The following is a 22,830-nucleotide window of genomic DNA, read 5'->3' as shown; positions in this document are numbered from 1 at the left end:
AGACAGTCATATATTCTGTAATTATGTTATGTATAACTGCAAAAAACAGAGAATCTTAATGCCCACTAGTTGGAGGGTGGGCTGCTGTATGGTGACTTAATGAAAGATTATATCCCTATAAAGATGAGCAAGAGAGGTATGGATAAAGCTCAAGATAAGTAAATGGAAGCCGAATGTAGCATGATGTATACATAGTTCTGGTCATTACGAAAGTATATTTCTTTCCTTTTTAAAGAAATCCTTACCTTCTTTCTTAAAACTGATATTAAGTATTGGTTCCAAGGCAGAGGACTGGTGGGGGTTAGGCAATTGGAGTAAAGCAACTTTCCCAGCCACCTAGCTAGGAAGTGTCTAAGACCAGATTTAACTCAGGACCCCCCTGTTGCTCCATCTCTAGGCTTGACTTTTTATCCACTGAACCATCTAGCAGCCCTTCAAAAATATGCTTCAATATTCAATAGGATCTAGAAGGATTAGAGTTACTTTAATTATTGAGATCTGGATGTACACATTTCTGTTTTATTATAAAACTGAGAAAATATATAATTTTTAAAAATCATGAAATGATTACATGATTTAGTGTAAAATATATTTCTGGTAGTGTATTAGTTCATCATATATGCTTTGGTACAGGTGGTAAAGATTGGTCTTGCACAAGTAAATGTGGAGAAATTGGGGTGGTTTTTTAAATTTTAAGACTGAATCATGTTATTTAGATGAGTAGATGATCAGCCATTGAGGTTTAACTAGAACTTGACTGATAGGTTCAAGGATGGTCAAATGAATGCATTTATAGTGCCATGGGATATGATAGTTCCAGTTACATACATATGTTGCCTTAAAAATGGGAGTTTCAAACTTACCTCTGGCACAGCACACAACTGCCTCAGCAGTTAAAGGTGGTCTAGAAACCAACATGGATAGGGAAAATCCCCCCAAATTACCCTTAAATAAGATTAGCCTATTAAAGTTAAGATTACTCAGTTAAAGATTATTCTTTATCAAATATGCCAAGAAAATCTTCTCAAGTTACAAATAAACTGATCTTAAGGAGGACAGAACAAAAAATAATCCATCTGAACTTGAAAACAAGGTGTCAACTACATAGGAACACCTAGAATTCCATTTTTCATAGAGGCAAATTATGGGGAAACACAGAATATATGGGGAAGTTTATTTATTTATAGGTCATTTCAAATTCCTCCATTGGGGAAGATTTTAACCAATGACTAGTATTAAATAAATGCAATGGATATGGTTTGTAACCAGATAATAGGCAGAATGAAAGCAGTGCAGGAACAAGACAGCAGAGAGGTAAAGATAAATGCTTGTTCAGTAAATCTAATAGGTTAAAAAATAAATCAAAGGCAATTATCATTTTAATGAACTTATTCTCCTTTTCAGTGAAGATCCACTTTCTGACAAAAAGATGACAGACTCAAGGTGCAGAATAAGATACACATTTATGGATCCAGGCTTATCTATGCTTGTTCTAAGAGATTTGTTTTTCTTTTTCACTGGGGTAAAGGATAAAAGTTACATTTTTATTGATTAAAGAAATAAATTTTTAAAAATACCATAGAAAACAAAGACTATATCAAAATGACCAATACATCAGATAGAGCCTTTAAGGAATAGAAAAAAATGGTTAGAGTATGCTCCCTAGTTTTTAGACCATATAAGTTTGAAGGGTCCCACTTTAAAGAATAATATGTGTGGATATCCATATCTATATATGTGTCTGTACATATAAGTACATACACAAACATCTACCAGAATATGAATAGAATAATCATTATCTACTTTGGAAACTGGATGTTTTTAGGTTTTTCAGAAAGGAAATCACACCCAAATGAATTCAGCCATTAGAAGATCAGCATATATTTCATTACTTACCAAGTTTTTGGTCAAATCGCCACGCAGTAACATGTGCATTATGCCTCAAGTTGCTCTGTGGGGACAGAGGAACTGTGACATAAATGGGCCCATCCACCACGACTGGGGTGCCATCGCTGCTGAGTAGATGAACGCTGACTGCAGTGACAGGGGTCAGGTCATACTTGGTACTATTCCCTAAAAACAAAAGTCATGTTGTATATATGTACACGCAAACTCCAGCCATAGGGAGTGGGGGGTGTCATGGGGTAATGTGGGTGCTGGGTCAATAGGGGAGTGTAATGTTCAGAAAGTCTGAGAGTTGGATGGAACTACAGAGGTTATCTAGTCCAAATTTGGGGGGTATAGCACAGAGGGTGTCAGCAACAGACATAAAAAAGAGAGAGGTTGGTTCAGATACCCTTTAGAAAACTTAATAGTTTTGTGACCCTGGACAAGTCATTTAATCTTACTAGGTGACCTCAGTTTCATCTGTAAAATGAGGCTAATAATAGCATTTACTTTATATGGCTGTCATAAGGAGCAAATGAGGTATTTTATAGTGCTTTGCAAAACTTAAAGGATTATATAAAGACAAATTATTATTATATTATTCATTTGTAGGAATGGAATAATAATATTTGTATTATTTACTTCCCAGGATTGTGAGGAAGCATTATGTAAATCTTCAAGTACTCTAAAAATGGTAGCCAGTTGGCACTAAAAGATTTTACCTTTAAAATACTGGAGGGACATGATATTATCATTTCCACTTTGAAGATAACAAACTAAGGCAGACAGAAATTATGTAACATGCTCAATCCTACAACTAGCAAGTTCTAAAAGCTGGATTTGAACTCAGGTGTTTCTGATTCAAGTTCTCCATTGCACATGCATCATTATTATGATCATTCTGCACAAGAGGATGATGAAGAGATGAGTTGCAACTACTCTTGGGCAAGTGTTAAAATCATTGTCAATAAATTCTTGCACAAATTAAGCACTATAATTGAACTTCATGAGAAGAAAGTCTTTTTAAATTGAAGTTTACATTTATTAGAAAATATTTAAATTATACAAGAATTACTTCAAAATCTTGGCATCTCTCCTCAGAATAGAGAAGCTTCGTAAATGAAACATTAAAACATCTTTTAGGCTCTGTTATTATTTTTTATCTATTTAAAAGGCACTGGATGTACCCATTGTTCTCCATTAGAACATATTTCTAAAAGCCAACACTTTAATGCTTTTCTACTCTCAACAGTCAAATTAGAAACTGCAAGAGAGATTATTATAACACACTTTTAAGAATTAAGCAAGCCACTTTAGATTCCATTCTCCTGTGAAATGTAACATGAGGATAAATACAGTATTTCTTAACGGCTTATCTTTTCTCCCAGACTTGGAAGAAAATAACAGTGAAAAGGTTTCTACCAACATATATGATTCATGCAAGCATCTCATTGTTTGCCTATTATAAATGTAGCTAGAATCAGATTTAAATGTTATACCATGAATTCAGGGTTAATCCAATCATTATGAAAATCGTTTGCTATTTTGGTTAACTATTTTGACCCAAAGATCTTCCTGTAAGGAATAGACCTCAATGATGTCACACACACACACACACACACACACACACACACACACACACACACACACACACACACACACATTCCTAGCAGGACAAAAATGGCTAATTCAGAGAAGCCTAGAAAGTCTAGATATGCTTAGCACTCACTGAGGCTAATCCTGTTTTGATCCTTCTTCCCACTCTTCCTTCTTAGCTTCTCCAAGCCCTTGCTCCGGTGGTCATCTTCCTTGCCCCTCAGTCACTCTCAGTCTCTACACTGTCTAATGGCCCCTTACCAAATGCCCCCAAACATGTATAATGACAATAGTGCAAAGAGTACTGGAATCAGAACCTGAAGACTTGGGTTTGATTCCTGACTCCAGCGCTTATTATATGTGCCCCTGAGCAAATTGCTTAACTTCCCTGTGCTTTCAGTTCCTTGAAGGGATGACACTGATGACATCCAATCCATCAAAAAGCATTTATTAAGCACTTACTGTGTGCCAATCACTATACTAAAGTGGGGCAAGAGAGGCAGAAGTGAAACAGTCCCTGCCCTCAAGGAGTTTACATTTGAATGGGATAAAAACATATGGAAAAGAAGGGATTGGGATAGGGGCTGGACCTGTGAATTCATTGGAATAGAAAACTTCCAGATATGGAAACTCCCTCTAATTAAGGCAGGCTGGTACCTGCTCTGCATAGTCTTTTTTTTATCCTTACTTTCTGTCTTAGAATCTATATTAAGCATCAATTCCAAGGCAGAAGAAAGGTAAGGACTAGGCAATGGGGGTTAAGTGACTTGCCCATGGCCACTCAGCTAGGGAGTATCTGGGGCCAGATTTTAACTAAGGATCTCTCATTTCTAGGTCTGACATTCTATCCACTGAGCCACCCAGATGTCCCTGCATATGTTCTTATGGGAGATTTCTTAGCCTCCTTTGTGTGTGTCTTGGACTCCTTTGGAAGCCTTTGGAGTGAAGCCTTGATTACCTTGTTAGTATGTTTGCTGCTTGCAATCAATAATGAAGGAAATGCTGAATTCAGTTAGTGAAAATAAAAAGGTATTTTTTAAACTGTTCCAAATTCATGGACCCCTTGAAATTTCTCCAGGGGTATTCTAGGATCTCAGGTAAGAACCCAGCTGGAGACTTGCTTTGGGTTCCTCTGAGAGTTCCCATCACTGAATTTCCTTCTCTCACCCAGACACTCATTTCTTTAAGACAGTTCAGTGTGCACAAGACTAGTACATCCATGGCATGGTGTAGTAGAAAGAACAATGGATCTGAAATAGGAAGACCTGAACTGAACACCCCAGCTGTGCTCTGACTGCTCAGCCTTCCAGTCCTCCACCAACACTATCTTCTAACTCTGATTGCCCCCTTTCTCACTCTCCTCCTCTACAAGCTGGATACACTGTTCTCTTTGCTGTTCCAAGCATACACTTTCCTCCACCACTTGCCTGTGCACGGACAGTGGTTGTGCCCAAGCCCTTTGTAACACCCCACTTTTTTCCCTTCAGGGCTCAGCTCAAATTCCAACTGCAGCAGGAGACCATTTCTGAGCAGTGTCTTCCCTCTGAGATTATCTCCCATTTACACTACATGTATCTTATATGCCCATTGTTGGGCATGCCATCTTCCCCACTGGAAAGTGTGCTCCTTGAGGGCAGGGTCTGCCTTTTACCATTCTTTGAACCCCAGCACTTGGCACAGTGCTTAGCAAGGCTGGCTTTAATAAAGAGGTACGGGTTCAGCAAACACAAACACAGAGATGGGGAGGGAGAAAACTAGCCTGAGCACAGTATGCTTTGGGGGACCTAGAGAAGGAGCTGTTCAGTCTGTCTATCCCATGTGGGGTGTTACATTGGGCAAAATCATTTCACTTCATTGGGCCTCAGTTGTCTCATTTGTAAAATTAAGAGGGTAGGTTAAGTAATCTCTGAGATCCCTTCCAACATTAAAGCCAAGGATTACATTTTGAAATTGACCTTTGCAACTTTGTGACATTTCAAGTATGGCTAATAATCTTGTCAAAAGGAAATTGCTTTTTTTCTCACTCTAGATACAAATCAAATGAAATCCTTTAGTTTTTTTTTATTTAGTAAATCTTAACATCACAATTTGGGGATAAAAGAGAAGCTATAAATAAAATGAAACCAAAGATCAATGTCTAGCTAAACTGCAAGCCAGGAGGGCTAATACATTTGGCCAGAAGAGACTGCCTACACCCACTCTTCAATCCTATAGGAATAGAAAACAAAAAGTGGTGCCCTGTATTATGTATATGTGCACATTAGTCAGAGTTGTGCTTTTTTCAGAGAGGTTTTAAATAAAGCTCTATTCTCTTTAAGTCTGCATCTCAGTTATTCCAGTAGGAAACAAAGGTTAAATATAACCTTCAAAAAACCTTCTCTTTCTCATCTCTCAAATAATGGAAGACTAAAATAAAGCAAACCAAAAAAAAATAATCAATAGCTCGGTTTCTTTGTTTTCTCCTCCTTCCCCCAACTGGCTCATTTCATAATTTATTTAATAGCTACTGGAAATGAAGGATATATAAAAATTCTAATTACTGAGCTTGAAGTGAGTCTCTCCAAGTTCAAGGTTTTATAATCTTATGCTGTTTTTTTAAGGATGTATTTTGATGATTTCCAGACTATTGTAATCATATTATAATGTTATAATGAAGTTAGAGAGTCTCACACTCTAAACCTTACTTTTGAAAGGAAAAATGCAATATTATTATTTATGCTTCCTTAAAACTAATCCTAAGTCTGATGGCAAAGGGCTATATAATGAAGGGATCATTAACACACAAAATTTAGAAGTGAAGAAACATTTTTTTAAAGAGGGGTAGCACTAAGGGAAAGAAAAAAAGTATGAACAAGAGACTCACCGTGCCACCTTGGATTCTATCCCAAAATTTCCTTTAAGCAATAAAATATGTAATGGGTAAGATCTTTTAGGGCTTGATGTAGTCCAGTCATTTTAGTCATGTCCAACTCTTTGTAACCCCAGTAAGAGTTGTCTCAGTAAAAACACTGGAGTGGTTCGCCATTTCCTTCTTTAGTTTGTTTTACAGCTGAGGACACTGAGGCAAATAGGGTTAAGTGACCTGCCCAGGGTCACACAGCTAGTAAGTATCTGAGGCCAGGTTTGAATTCAGGAAGATGAGTCTTCATGACTTCAGACCTGGTGCTCTATCTACTGTGCCACCTGGTTGCCCATCTCTTAGGGTTAGGAAACTCCTTTAGGAATCTTTAGCTTTCATTTAACACAGAAGGGCAAGAATTAGCTAAACTGAAATTGGTTCTCCTGGAGATAAACTACAAAGAAAGCTATTATTTACTAACCTGGCTAGATCTGGGTCAACATTCCCCTTTTTTATTTTAACTAGTCTAATGAGTGTTTCTAGAATTCCCAGTCCTACAGTGAGAAGACAAAAAAGAGGACCCAAACTTCCTGGCAATGATAGTTTCTGATTTTCAGGGTTCTTGATTCTCTGTTCACTAGAACAGGAACAAGTAACTTTTAGTGCAAGTGCTGTGATACAAGACCCCCACCCCAAAGGGTCCAAGGTCAGTCTCTAGGAAGGGCTTTCAAATTCCTATGGTCTTACTGATTCCAGCTTGGGAAGCAGGGTTTATGGGAGTTCAAAACATAGCTTGTTATCGTTATCCTTCCTCCTAAACATACTTGCTGCTAACTTTCCTTCTTTGGTTATCACTGCCCTTCTAATACAATGTATACATATACATATACATATATGTATGAATATATATATATATACAGGTGTTTGTGCATGTGTATATATATATTACACATCACATACAACACACATATGCATTTACTTCTTGTCTCCCCTGATGGAATGTGTTTCAAGGACACAGACTGCTTCCTTTTAGTTTCTGATGCCCAGCACTTAGCACAGTGCCTGGCAAACAGTAGCTGTTTAATCAATATCTGTTTAAGTGAAAAAAGTCAGAAAACTAACAATAACCAGGCTTTTGGTCCAGTTCTTTGGACTTTAACCAGAAAGCACAAGGAGTATGACTTTGGAATTAAGTGGTAGAGGAGCACCTAACTAACACAGTGGATAGAGTACCAGTTCTGGAGTCAGAAGGACCTGGATTCAAATTTGGCCTCAGATACTTCCTAGCTGTGTGACCCTGGGCAAGTCCACTTGCCTAGCTCTTTCCATTTGTCTTAGAATTGATACTAAGACAGAAGATTAGGGTTTAATTAAAAAGAAAAGAAGTTAATTGGTAGATCATTAAAGACCCCCCTCACTTAAAGCAAAGGAAGGAAAGAAGAAGGAAAGAGAAGGAATGAGAGAGAGGAAGAATGATAGGTCCCTACCAGCCAATGTCCTGCGTCAAAGAGACACCAGAACCTTAGGCTGCTTTTCTCTGAACTAAAAACACACCCTCTTTCTACTCTAAGTGTAAAGATTTCTGAGTGGGTGTCAATAGATTTCACTGTTCTTGAATTAAGTCAGCTGGCCCTTTCCCAACCCAACATTCCATGCAGTAGAATTAAGGGTTTCAAGAAGAGAAAGAGGATGATGAAAGGCAGAAGACAAAGAAACTTGAATTGGGTTTGTTTTTTCTTAATTTTATAACTGTGAGTTCCTCCTTTTAAACATTTTAAAATTATATAAAATAATTCTTCTGGGTTGACTTGAATTCATATAAGTTCCCCCCCCCCCAAAGAGTATAGAATTGACTTCTACAGTTCTAGGTACTAAATAAGCATAGAATGATGGATAGCAAGGCATCCAACAAATATATCTCTTTAGAGGAAAATAATAATGAAACACTGAAATTCAGCCACATTGAAAGTTCCAGTTGGTTTCCTTGCAATTTGAATATCTACTTACTTCTGGAAAGATTCTCTTCTTCAATCTAGTTTCTCCTCTTTGCAGTAACTAAATCTATACAAATATCAACACATAAGATCATGGTTAAAAAGAGAAGAGATTCCAATTACCTGTTCCATTCCCATCTAATCCTCGTAAATATGGGAAACTGTCCACTTCTGCAGGGGCACTGGAAGCCGTGAGAAACGGAGTCAGGTCACTGTAGCTGGTGTTCTCCGGCAGCTTCAGGGCTCGTCTCTGGAAATGAACCCGAGGCTGTGGCCGAGCACCTGCAAGAATTAACCATTGACTTATTAAAGGAGCAGTTTCCATTTTTAGAAAACGGAAACTAGCAAGTCAGTGCCTTTTGGATGGTTTCAGTACCTCCCTTCCCCTCTCCCCCAATTCCTCTTCCCCATCATCGGACACAAAGATGTGACAACATACTATTATGTGGCTAGAAATAATAGCCCATTGTCACGTTTGTTTTCTCACAGGATGTTATTTGCCTCTTTTTTTTTTTTAACAAAATGCTTTCCAGGCTTCTTTTTTTTTTTTTTTTAGAATTTTCTTCTTGCAGAACATTTGATGGTAGATGAATAAAATTTAAAATGTATCCAAATGCACAGAGTAAATGACTGATCTATTAAAAAAGCTACTTTGTGCAAGATACAATCCTGGAAGGAACACATCTAGTCAAATTTCCTGATTAAAATGTAGCTTACTCTGAACCCATGTGTAGACCAAGTTGGAAAACAGAGAAATAGAGGTGTTGCCATGAAAAGACTCTAGACATTTATTGTAGCTGATTACTAGGAAATATTGGTTGTTTGCCATCAGATCTATATCTATTCAGAGAGCGAGGGAGCCAATGCTAATTGGGATAGATTATATTAGAAATTTTTTGATGAGATTTCAAAGATAGATCTCCATCCTTTATTATGTGGATTTCCCTTAAAGGAAAAAGATAGGCTTAACTACATCTCAGCAGGGTGAACAATCACTTTGTACTACCATCTGTCATCTCATCCTTACTCCAGGTGGGGTAAGCAACCTGTTTTTACCTAATGCTATGAGGGTGGCGACTAGAAGTAATAATATTTAAGAAATTCAGCACTAACATAATTCAAAATTATTAGAACCAGACTGTAAAAGTACAATATCAGAATTCAAACTCAAGTTAAGTCTAGTCATTCTCTGAAAAGTTAACAAAGGTTTCAAAAAGGTATCTCTTTTGTCTGGCCTCCATCAAGTCTGTGACACTGAGTTTGGGTGAGGGGCTCTTTCTTTTTGCTTCCTCCAAAAATAATCTCTGATGAAGACTGATCCAGGTGATAGATAGATCAATGGAATTCAAATCCTGCCCTTGATGTTTACAACCTGTGTGACCTTAAAAAATAATTTAAATTTCTCAGTATATCAGTTTCCTCATCTGTAGAATGATGGACTCTGAATTCCCTTCTAGCTCTAAAACTGATGATCCTAGGGAGGTCCTCAATGTTGACAAGGAAGGCAAGTACAATAGAAGGCATGCTGGTTTGGGAGTCTGGCTTAAAAATTTCAGTAGTCACTGGCTCCCTCTGTGACTGTCACCTCTCTAGCCCCAGGATGACACAATGGGAACTAAATGACCCCTAACATCCTTTCCAGATCACTCAAAATCATGACCTCAGGAGAAAGGGAGGGGAGTGAACATAAGAAGAGCAGTAGCTGACTACAGTTCAGAAAGAATCATGGAATATTGAAAATAATAAGAAACGTTCAAGATTCATCTACTTGTCTCATTTTCTGGCTGTGGAAATTGAGGTCTAGAGGCTAAATCAAATTTACAACTTCTGGTTGGGAGTAAGCTGCCTTAACCATTCACCTGGTGAAAATGTTGAATCCCACTACGGAATTCCTGAATCGAACAAGTCTGAGACTCCAATCCCTGGAACACAGGCTAGTCCAAAAACAAGTCTGTATTCTCACATGTCTGGATTATCCTTATCCAGGATTAACTAGCTCATCATGCTAGTACTGTTTCAAATCATTAAAGAACTTTCTCTATCCTCTACCTCGAAAACAAACACTTCTCAGAATCTTCACCATCTGGACTATATTACCTCAGAACTAAGGCACTGCAAAATCCCAGAGCTGGAAGGAAGCCTTAACATCATCTAGTCCAACTCCCACCTGATACATTCATGAAATCCCACTATAGACTTCTGGACAAGCAGTCAACCTTGACTCCATTCTTTCCATTTTGTCTTTTGATTCTTCTCAGCTTTTTACAAAATCCTGGGGGCAAAATTCAGATGGTGCATATCCCTTCAAATCCCTTCAGCAGCCTGTATAGTTCAAACTTCTTGTACTCACCATCAAAGCTCTGTGCCCTCCCAATCAGCTGTTGGCTTCTCCCACACCCTTTCTAGGCTTCCTTCTCTCTGCCTACACTTGCCTGCTTCCTTTGTTCCTTTTTTCCATACTGCCTCTGAGACTGAGTCTCTTTATTTGGCAATCAACCATTGCCCTCTTTCTCTCCCTCCTCAAAAACCTACTCAAACCATATTTTTTCTATGAGTCTTTTCAGGCACACTGCCCTTGTTGAGATTTAAATCACTTTCCTCCAATAGATTTCATGTGAACAGTACTGTCTATGTTACTGACTCCATAAACCCCGAGGGCAAGGGTTGTATGCAGTATATACCAGGGAGCAGAAAGAAAGTGGCTACTGACATTTGAGAAATAAAACCGAAGGTTGTTGCCTTTTAAAAAAGGTAACATGACAGACTTATCTTGTCCTCTTTCAGGCCAAAGCAGAAGGCTAAATAAATCAGAGTGTGGAGTGGCTTAAACGTCTGTCCATGTCAGCACTGTTTACACACCTTATCCTAGGGTGCTTATACTCCATTACAAAAATGGGACATACATAGACTAGTTCACTGAGCACACTGTTCAGGAAAGAGAAGGAGACACACACACACACACAGAGACAGAGAGAGAGACAGAGAGACAGACAGAGACAGAGACAGAGACAGAGACAGACAGACAGAGACAGAGAGACAGAGGGAGAGCGACAGAGAGAGACAGACAGACAGACAGACAGAGACAGAGAGACAGAGAGAGAAAAAGAGAAAGTGAGTGAATATGTCTCACTCATGCACACACTGTTGGTTGGGGGCTACTAAGCAGAGTTAAAACAGTGACTTAAAAACATGACTAGAACACTAATACCTGAGGGAAAAAACCTGAGGTTTTAACTCAATGCTACACTGCTAGCTTCATGGAACTTTCCAGCTACAAATGGTCTCATACTAACACTTAGCTTACCATTCACAACTTCTTGTAGCTATCAGATCAGATGTGGGGATTCCCATCTATGCCTCTCCTCATTCTAAGTCTACTGTTCCTTCTGCAGCAGTGTGCCTGCATCTCCCAATCACTGTGGGCGCTGATACCCTATTGACACATTAATAATGGTTCTGCCTTAACCCCACTGGCTAGATTGGCCGGAACAAAGTGGAAGCCACAAACAGTTTAGAGAATTACTAAAGTTTACTCTTCCTACTTAACTTGACCGCAATGTGATTGGGTGGTTAAAATGCCGAGGTCCCTTTAGACTCATCAAAAGTTTAGCAGATGAGTCAGAACTTGTTTTCGAAACCAAATAATTCAAAACATATTAATTTCCAAATTCTCTATGTAATCTTCTGAAAATTTTAATTTTGGAGTTAAATAGTAAAGATTCCCCCTCTTCCAAAACAGGCCAATTGGTTTCTTTCCTATCAATGAGGAAGTGTACAAGCAAACTTCAGTAGCTTTTTTTCATGAAAAGACATTTATTGTACCAACAGTTCACAAACATGGATTCTTCCTCTGTTCTTCTACTCTCACTCTCTCCCCTGAGAGTTGTTTGAAAACAGTCAATAGCTCTTGAGAGAGAAAAACCAGTGTTTATGATGGGGAAAATCCGTATGGTTGCCGAGCACTGAGCATGAGAAAAGGGGACAAATATTTGTCCACTCAACATGCCCCTGAAAAAGCTATTTCAGCATTCTTTTCAGAAGGATGCCAACAGAAATACCATCTTAGATTTAGAACTAGAAGGAGTCATGGAGATCATTTAGTCCAATTTACTTATTTTACAAATAAGGAAATAGTGCCCTATGGGGGCTTATGACTTGCCCAAGGTCATACAGAGAGTGACAAAGACACTTAACAAACATGGAATCAGCTCTTCCTCATCTGCAAATTAAAGGAGTTGGATTAGAGCATCCTAAAGCACTTAGATGTGTTGATTTCTGGGGTGGAGGGTTTTTGTTCAGATAGGTTACATGTATATCAACATGTATATTCATGGAATGAGGTCCACAGTGAAGCACAGATAGATATTTTTGGAATCTTGCTCACCCCTCTCTAGCCTAGAGGGGAGCAGAAGAAATGGCTAGGAATGCAGTCACCTTTCTCTCTTCAGAGAGGAGATCCTGGGCTAGAATTAAGTCAATCTTTCCCCTATCTAAGTGTTGCTAGTATAAGGGCAATGCTTTTTGGTTCAAACTGCCTTTCTAGTGCTTACCCCTTAAGGGGGAAGGAGGAGTCTAAGCTATGTCTGAAGGTTTTATGCCTTTTTCATCAAATGCCCATTACACAAAGACCACATAGTGAATAGCAAATCACACATTGTGAATTGTGAATAAACACATTTATTCAAGTTGGTAACAAACAGAAATCAGCAAAGTCACCCAGATTAAAATATATCAGACAATACACAAAGAGAATGAGCTCACTCACTAGGAATTAGATATGAAAGGCAGAGAGAGAGAAAAAGAGAATCAGTGAGAGAGTCTACCAAACTTATCCAAGGGGACATTAATTCCCTGATGTCTTTAGGGTAGCCATCCAGAAATCTGGAATGTGCTTGAGGTGTCAGCTCCTATTCATGCTGGGTTTTTACCCCAAGTTTAGAGACTTTTCTCACTGAAGAGAGACTAGAATCATATATATCCTCTCTTAAAGATAGAAGCCAAAGAACTTTCCTCTCCCAAGTTCTCAATAGCTCCAACTCTTACACAAACACACCACATCAAATAATCATTCTTTCCAACAATGAGAGGTCTTGTGCAAATGAAGCTTAAACCCTGGATTACATTTGACTTACTAGTGCCTACTCTAAGGATCTCTCCCATATAACTTAAAATCAACAAACTTTAGAAATCGTAGAATGTAACTAAGTTGGGAATGGCCATAGAGGGGCAGCAATGGGAGTAAGGTTTAAAGAATACTAGCTCTGGCATCAGAGGACCTGGTTCAAATTCCACCCCTCATAGTAGCAGGGTGACTGGGCAAATCACTGCTTTGCCTTCAGTTTCCTTATTTGTAAAATAAAAGAGACTAAAAGGCCTCTTAGGTCCCTTCTAGCTTTGGATCTATGATAGATTCATGCCCATCTACTTGCAGATGAGTAGACAGAAGTGACTGACCTGTCAAATATCTCTTACTCTCAGATCAGGTTCATTCTACTATATCTAGATGAAATACATTTAAAAATATATTCTGGGTCTATGTGCCTGGGCAATGGGTGAGGAGGTAGATACCCATACAAAAGAAATACAGAAGGTAGGTAGTCTTTTTTCCTGTCCAAGAAAGGAAAATTCTATTAGCCTAGCAGAGTTTACTTACTGCTTAATCTTGCCATACAGATTTCAAAACATAAAATTTCAACTGAAGCATTAAACATCTGGCTGGAGAGAACAACGGCTTCCCCTGGCCCTCCCCAATGGTCTTCACTCTTTTAAATCTATAATCACTGCCACTATGTTGAACTAAACAATGAGGCATCATCTGTGAATCTGCACATGACACATCTGAAGACTTAGAAGTGAGCTGTTATCACAGTTTCCTTGCCATACCCAAAGAACCCTTTCCTGGGACTAGGTTTGATGGGTTATGCTAATGAGTGGCCACACAGTGTGGGTTCTTGTCTAAACAGAAAGCATGGCTATAGGTTAAAAACATCTTTATTTATGTGGTAGAATAAGCAGGGACTTCAATTCTTTTCCCTGTCCTTACAACAATGGAGGTCTCATGAGACAAGGCACACTATGCTTTTAAATAATAACAACTATAATAAAATTAACAACGCTAAATTCACACTAATGATTTTGTTTTGTCATTGTGAAATTTTACCAAGTACCATATTTTCAATAAGGAGAAATTGCATAGCACTGCTGGGTTTCTACCCTAAAAGGATAATAAGGAAAAAGACATGTACAAAAATATTCATAGCTGCGCTCTTTGTGGTGACAAAAAATTGGAAAATGAGGGGATGCCCTTCAATTGGGGAATGGCTGAACAAATTATGGTGTATGTTGGTGATGGAATACTATTGTGCTCAAAGGAATAATAAAGTGGAGGGATTCCATAGGAACTGGAACAATGTCCAGGAATTGATGTAGAGTGAAAGGAGCAGAACCAGGAGAACATTGTACACAGAGACTGATACACTGTGGCACAATCAAATGTAATGGACTTCTCTACTAGCAGCAATGCAATGATCCAGGACAATTCTGAGAGACTTATGTAAAAGAATGCTATCCACATTGGGAGAAAGAACTATGGGAGTAAAAATGCAAAAGCAAAACATATAACATCACTTATCACATGTATATATGGGTATGTGATTCTGGGTTTAGGCTTTTAAAAAATTGTTCTGTAACAAAAATGCATAATATGGAAATAGGTATTAAGTGATAATAGTTGTACAACACAGTGGAATTTGCTTGTTGGCTCTGGAAGGGGAGAGGGAAGAAGGAGGGAAAGAAAATGAATCATGTTACCATGGGAAAAAATAAAAATAATAAATTGATAAATAAAAAGAATAAGGAGAAATTGCAGATGACCAAATTGGAGTTTTACAGTCATTTACCTTTCCATTAAGATGAATTATTCTTTAAAAGAGGCCAATAATGGGGCATAATAAATATAATACCCCCACCTGGGAGGCACAGGGATGAGAATTGAAATAAAAAGTAATTAAAATCACAATGTAGGGCAATTAATTATAGAAAATGTATGCTTTTTAAAGTTAGCATACATGATTCTATAAAAAAGAAGAAATTGCTTTCAGCTAGTTTCCAGTTATAAATGGGAAACAATGACATTATTAGACTCAAAAAATGAACTGCACCAAATTACAAGGATGGCTTATGTCCCATGCGATTTGCAATAGAGCCATGTTTCTCAGTCTTTAAGAAAAGACACATTCCAATATTATCTGTGTATGAAGTGTCCACATATTTGCAGCCACAAGTCATTCAGAGAAGTGACTTTGAAAGAAACCACTCAGGGACACAAACCTAAATGCAGCTGTTTCAGAAGACTTGCAGCTGAAAGGACCTTTGGAGATGAACTACTCCAATCCCTTCCTTGTATAGTAGAAAAAATGGAAGCACAGAGTAGAAGTGACTTTTCCAAAGTCACACAGTAATGTGAGGAACAAAGTTATAATGTGAACTCATTGTAACTGGACACAGTTAAGATGGTCATGGGAGAAGGATGAAAAATAGCAATATTTATAAGCAACTGATTCATGGTGAGAGGAATTCTCTGAGGATGATATTGAAAATTTGCCTCCATAAGCATAGAATTTTACAGCTAGAAGGGCTCTCTCTCTCCACAAATACTTTTACAATAAACTACTGAAAATCATGTTATACATCCACTAGACTGTATACGCTCCTTAAGAGCAAGATTTGTCTTTTGCCTCTTTTGGTCTCCCTAGTGCCTGGCACATAGTAGGAGCTTATTGGCTCATAGTAGGAGAATGTTGGCTCTGGAGTCAGGAGACCTAAGCTAAAATGCTTCCTGCAATCCAAAAGAAAATATCTGTGTGTTTTTGGCCAAGTCACTTCACATCTTCCTGGGTCTAAGTTTCCTCACCTGGAAGAGGGAGGATTGGATGAGATATCTACAACTATGGCTGATTCTATGATCTTATATATAATAGTATTCTATAGATATATATGTATGTATGTGTATATCCATATTTATCTCTGTAACTATATATATATATATATATATATATATATATATATATATATATATATATATATATATATATATACCTGTGTGAGTGAATAATACCTTGATCAGGTAACAAAGCTCTCCAAATAGGCTGCTTATTGCTGTGGACAAATTTCCAAATACTGTCCAAAATGTACATGCAAAGAGTGGTAAAGTGTTTGCCCCTGCCCTTCTCTTATGGGTCTTTCAATCTTAGAGCTGACCAATCAAGGAGCATTCACTAATAAATAGCCCACTCTGCTAGCACCTGGAGATGCAGAGTCAAAAATGGAACAGTCCCAGGTGCATTTATTAAGCACTTGCCATTTGCCTCATACCCTCCTAATCCTTACAACAACTCTGGCAAATAGGTATCATCATTAGCCCCATTTCACAGCTGAGGAAACTAAGGCAGAGACAGGTCAACTGATGCCCAGAGTCACATAGCCAGGAAGACTCCAAGGCCAAATTTGAACTCAGGTCTTCCTGACTTCCCTTGCAAACTATGTCACTTAGGGCTTCTGATTGGGGATGGCAACACATATATAATATTATGTATTCAAATTATACAAAACAGAATATACAAATTTTATATTCCCAAAGTCTCAGTGTAGGTTTCTAAGCTGTTGAAATTGTAGCCTCAGTCACATTAAAATGAAGTTCCCATGTGACTTTATTATGTTGATGTAATAAAACACACCCATGTATATATAATATAGTGTAGAATATGTTGTACTTTATACATTGTCAATCTAATATGTAGATATAAACAGGAAGTTTTCTAAGTCAATATGCTGCAGGCAGGATCCTTATATACCATTCAGTGGCTAAGTTTTTATGCTGCATATTGACTTTATTTTTTATTTTTTAAATAAAGCCTTACCTTCCACCTTAGAATCAGTACTGTGTACTAGGGCAGAATGGTAAGGACTAAGCAATGGGGTGAAGTGACTTGCCCAGGGTCACACAGCTGGGATGTATCTGAGGCTAGATTTGAACCCAGGACCTCTCATCTCTACGCCTCATTCTCAATCCACTGAGCCACCTAGCTGTTCCCCCACCACCCTCAGCCATTTTACTCTGGTTCCAGCACCATTCAAGAGTTTTGCTGGTTACCTGTAGATCTGATGTCTTTAGAGAACATTGGGAAGTACTTTTCCAGGGTCAAAGAACCATTAAGGTGTCAAGGCAGGACTTGCACCCAGGTGTTCCTGGCATCAAGACCATCTCTTTGGCTGCTCTACCAAGCAATCTTTCTAAGGTAGATATAAACTATTTACGGGAGCTTTGGAGGAGGGAGGCACAAGCACCAAATCCCAAGTGGGGATCGGGAAGGGCTTCAGGCAAACTGGCTTCCTAGCTGTGGTATACAACAAGTCAACCCCAGTGAGTAAGACAACCAAGTGGTGTCCAGCCTGTGGGCATAGGGAGGCTGACCGGAGCTAATTAATTTGATGGTGTCACTGTTGAGACTACCTTTGGATAGTCTTCATTCTATAGGGAGCATCACAACCTTGTCTGGCCCAGATCCATTTATAACACTTGAGAAAGACTAGATATTCCTGGACTTTTTTTAAAACTCTGGATGCTAAATAGGCTGCCATATGCTTGAAACGTGGTCTATGTCATCCAGTCCCAGCTTCTTGGCTACTCCAGTCATGATAAATCAGCAGCTTCAGGAGAAGGAAGGCTGAGTTGGCAGAAAAGGTGAAAGAAGCCAGTGGTGAAGAGGAGAAAAGTCAGGGGTGAGGGGAATCATTAGGAAATGAACAGAATATGAATGAGGGTGGGGAATAATTGGCCGGACAGGATGGGAAAGGGAATTACTGAACCTTTTAAATGAGAAGAATCCTACAGATAATGTGATATCTAATCCAGTCCTCTCATTTTATAGGTGAGATCAAGGAGGGTCAGAGAGATGATGATTCCTAGTGGCAGGAGCTGAGGTCAGGTCTCCAATCTCTTGATGCTCAACTCTCTGCACTGGGCATTGGGACCATTGGTCAACTGGGTCTATGTGATATGGATGAGGGTTTTACCATAAGGCAATCAACAATCAATGCACAATCAGTAATCAATCAAGTACTTACCATGGACCAAGCACTGTGTACTAAGTTCTGGGAATTCAAAGAAAGGCAGGTGCAGTGTCAGGGATTTAAAAAAAAATCCACAGGCAGGCTACTATGACAATCCTGGGGAATAAAGGAAAGGGCAGCTAGGTGGCTCAGTGGATAGAGAGCTAAACCTAGAGAATGGAAGTCCCAGAGTCAAATCTAGCCTCAGATACTTCCTAGCTGTGTCATCCTGGGAAAGTCACTTAAACTTAACCCTGATTGTTCAGCCATTACTGGTCTCCTGTCTAGGGAACCAATATTTAGAATCAATTCCAAGACATAAGGTAAGGACTAAAAAAATTCTAAAGGAAGTCAGAGATATGGAGTTTTTATTATATTTACGATGTCTCTAAAAGTAAAATTTTATGTTTCTTTTTTTTTTCAGGAACACAGAAAAATGGGCAAATTTGATGCTTGTTGTTTTCCCCACTAATGGGGTTATGAAACTAAATTAATTTTATCATGTTTTCTGGCTGAGGGGAGGCACAAAGAAATTAACTATATTAAATATAGAAGTTGCTGACAATTTGGGGGATTTTTATCAGTTTTCAAAGTTGTGGGCAGGGGGAGACCAAAAGCAAAAGACATATAGCAAAAAAAAAAAAACACCAACTTCTTAAGAATGCTTTTTTTTTTAATCCTTATCTTCTTAGAATCAATACTAAGTATCAGTTCTAAGACAGGAGAGAGATAAAGGCTAGGCAATTGGGATTAATTGACTTGCCCAGGGTCACATAGCTAGGAAGTGTTTGAGACTACATTTGAACCCGGGTCCTCCCAATCCAGGTCTGGCACTCTATCCACTATGCTACCTAGCTGCCCCTCTTATGCATATTCTAAAGACTATGTAAGTCTATTCACCAGAAGTGAATAGTGTAATGGACAGAATTCTGGACTTAGAATCAGCAAGCCCAGAATTCAAATCCTTCCCCAAGCACTTATTAGCTTATATGGCCCTGGGCAAGTCACTTAATCTGTGTCTTAGTTTGGTTTATCTTTAAAATAAGGAGATTGGGCTCAATGACCTCTAAGGTCTTTCTCCTAGTATATCTATAATCCTATGATCTTATACCTTGGGGATTTGGCCTATTTGCAGTTACAATTCACTTGACCCAAACCTGCCTCTGGGCATGGACACTGTTAGCCACATATGGCAGCCTTGATCTGACCCACTAAGTAGAAGTCTGACTCTGTCTGGTCCTCTGGCAAGTTGTATAGCCTTCCCTTTACTTCCCTGAGAATGCAAAGCTGGTTTGGTACCAAATTGTGAATACACAAGATGTAATGTCCCTGACCCACATAATTTTCAAGCTCTATTTGATATCTGAACAGGTGGAATATGGATGAACCTACCCAGCCTTTCAGCTCACCCTGAATATCACAATGTGAATCCTTTATATTTAAGGGAAATTAATCCTAGCCATTTGAGTTTTATTTACTGAGGTTGAAATTGCTGAATTGTTTTGATGATTAAAAAAAAGTGCCCGAGTGTGAATCTCTGCATATAAAAATCAGATTTTGTTTTCTCTGTACTGATTAGTAATGCTGAATTTTTGTTCTCTTTTTCCTCTCTAAAAAGATTCTTTGCTATAAGGAATAGGTCTTCCAGAGGGAGAAAGAAAAGGGGCACAGGAGGAAATCTAGATAATGTAAAAATGTTTTTTAGAAATCAATGAAATATATTGAAAAAGGTTTTTAAGGACTTGATAAAATCTAAAATGGGATGCCATCATTTATTAATGTAACTGACTAATAGTCTTTCTCTGGCAGTCATACAGAATTATTTTTGGTTCTGGAAGTGGAATCACCACTAGCAGATACGCCTGAGAAATGGAAGGTGGGTTTTCCTGCACATGTCTGTGTGACCTTCTTTAAGTCCCTTCACTTTGGTGGGCTTCAGTTTTCTACTTGGTAAAAAGAAAGGGCTGAACTATAGATTATTCAAGGTCCATGTCAGTTCTAAATCCTATGTTCAATTGCTGTTTCATTTCAAGATAGCCATCAATTCTTGGTGACAGTACAAAGAAAGGAAGGCTAATAACAGTTTATATATATATATATATATATATATATATATATATATATATCAGCTGAGTAGGCAGGACCTATATGTACTTACTTACTACTCTGAAAGGTTCTAAGACAAATAGATTTTAATGACTCAACCCTGGACCCTGGGTAGTTCTCTAGCTTAGAGAGTTTATCAATTCTTACAATTTCAAGAGATTGTCTCTCAGCAGTGAAAGACTCATCCAAATCTGCATCTCCATTCGCAATCATTTTCTGAACTACATTTGCCTATCACCTACTGCTGGCTAGACATTTCCCTTTAGATATTCTGTCGTCATCTGAAACCCAATATGCTGAAAATGGAACTCATCTTCTCTCTGAAAACTGGCTCGCCCTCTTGACTCTGCTATTTCTGTCATTAGTAGCATCATTCTCCCAGTCAGCCAGGCTGGAAACCTGAGTCATCTTTCACTCCTTCCTGTTTGCCTCTATCTGATCAGTCATCAAGTCTTGGCAGCTCTTCCTTTGTTATATATCTTACATCTGCCTGTTCCATTACATCCCTACTTCCACTTCCCTAGTCCAGGCTCTCAGTCTCCTAAATGATTAAACTCCCTGTCCCTTTAATCCATTCTGCACACAAAATTAATCTTCCTAAAATTCTGACTCTATACTGTCCTTCAATGGCACCCCAATGCTGGCAGGACAGTGTCCAGAGTCCTTAGGCTAGTGGTATTCAAGATTCTCCACAATCTAACCCAACCTGCCTTTCCAAACATTGCTAGTTATCCTCCTTTCTGAATTATATGTTCCAGTCCCAACATGACATGTATATCAGGAGTGTCCAACTCAAATAGAAAGAGATTCCTTCAGGGACTTAGATAACCCAAATTCCATCACTTATCATACCATCCCTCTTTCTATTTATTGAAATCTCAGCCATCCTTCTAGCTCCAGGTCAAGATCCTCCTTTTCTACAAAGGATTCCTTAGGTATAATAGTTGCAACAAAGCCTTAAAGTTTAAGGTCAAAGGTTGTTTGGTTAGGAGCTAGAAGGTATTTCTGAAGTTATTTAATCCATTCATTTTACAGAAAAAGAAACAGGTCTAGAGTCAGAGGAGCAGGGATTTAAACTCAAATCCCTGGACCCCAAATCCAACATATTTTCCCCTGCAACAAAATGCTTTACAACCAAGGGCCTTTGTAAATATGATTGCATTTGCCTCTTCCCATCTTCTGCCTATTGCTTCTTCTGGTTTTGCCCTCTATGGCCAAAGATCAAATCCCTCTTCCATATGATGTGTCAAATGCTTGACCCCAGCCATTGCATTCCTTGGGTTTTCTCTTTTCTAAGTGAAACATCTGAATTTCTTCAGTGGAAGTCATGCTGATTCTATCTCTACAAGATCTCTTGCATTCCTTCCCTTCTCTGACTTCACGGCTCTAGTTGACCTTCCCAGATTGATTTTGCCTCATTTTACCTCACGTACTCTGGGATTTAGCCAAATAGACCTATCTGCTGATCCCCATACAGGACATTTCCATTTCTCCATGTTTGGAATGCTCTTCCTCCTTACTTCCATCTATTAGAATCCCTAATTCCTTTTTGAAGATGCCATAAAAGTTCTACCTCCTATACAAAGCCTTTCTGGATTTATACACACACACACACACACACACACACACACACACACACACACACAGATTATGCATACATGCCCGTTGTACGTAGAACACATAACCATATTTAGACTGCATAAATATAAATATATACACAAGTATATAAATTATATTCATGTATGCATATATATATATACATATATATATATATATATATAAATGTGTGCATGGATCCATACCTATGGTGAAAATAGAATTACCCTCCTTTTGTCTTTTAATGTAATCAGCAACTTTTAACTTGAGCAACCAAGAACTTGGAATTTTCCTCCTTTCTAACTTAGTCAGAAACTTGAAGATCCTTTTGATAAAGGTTCGCACCCTCAGAGACAAGAGGTACACTGTCAGAAACATCCTGAGATGTGAGTGGGAGAGCTTCTGTGGAGAAAACTGTGTATAAGCTGAACCCAGGGACCCATCATGCTCTTCATGTGGGTCTTCTCTTTGGTGAGATACTCTCATGGGCTGGTGAAATTCACATTTGCATTTGGATTTGCACTTGTGCTCTGGAGGCACTCCGATTCAGACTTGGACACTGACTGAAGGAGCTCTCTCTTGGGTTGGTGAGACTCTTGCTGAAGAGACTATCTTGACTCCTGGCTGGAGATTGAGACCTGAGGGAGCCTTTCTTGGTGGTGAGCTGGATCCCATCAGATTGGCACTTAGGATATTTAGTTA

General features: G+C 38.6%; 1 protein-coding gene across 2 annotated transcripts in view; it reads right to left on the bottom strand.

The window, feature by feature from the left end:
- The window catches only part of FAM171A1 (family with sequence similarity 171 member A1), a 184,812-nt gene that overhangs the window by 51,143 nt on the left and 110,839 nt on the right, over positions 1-22,830 (bottom strand). For both annotated transcript variants that reach the window (XM_001368430.5, XM_056800159.1), the window contains exons 4-5: positions 8,440-8,598; positions 1,897-2,073 (exon numbers count right to left, since the gene is read on the bottom strand). In XM_001368430.5, the coding sequence (XP_001368467.1) occupies positions 1,897-2,073; positions 8,440-8,598 (336 nt within the window). The remainder of the gene's footprint in view (positions 1-1,896; positions 2,074-8,439; positions 8,599-22,830) is intronic.

This window comes from Monodelphis domestica, chromosome 5 (assembly GCF_027887165.1).
Source record: "Monodelphis domestica isolate mMonDom1 chromosome 5, mMonDom1.pri, whole genome shotgun sequence".
Classification (NCBI taxonomy): Eukaryota; Metazoa; Chordata; class Mammalia; order Didelphimorphia; family Didelphidae; genus Monodelphis; species Monodelphis domestica.
Note: the sequence above shows the minus strand (reverse complement) of the source record. Positions and strands in the feature narration are given on the sequence as shown.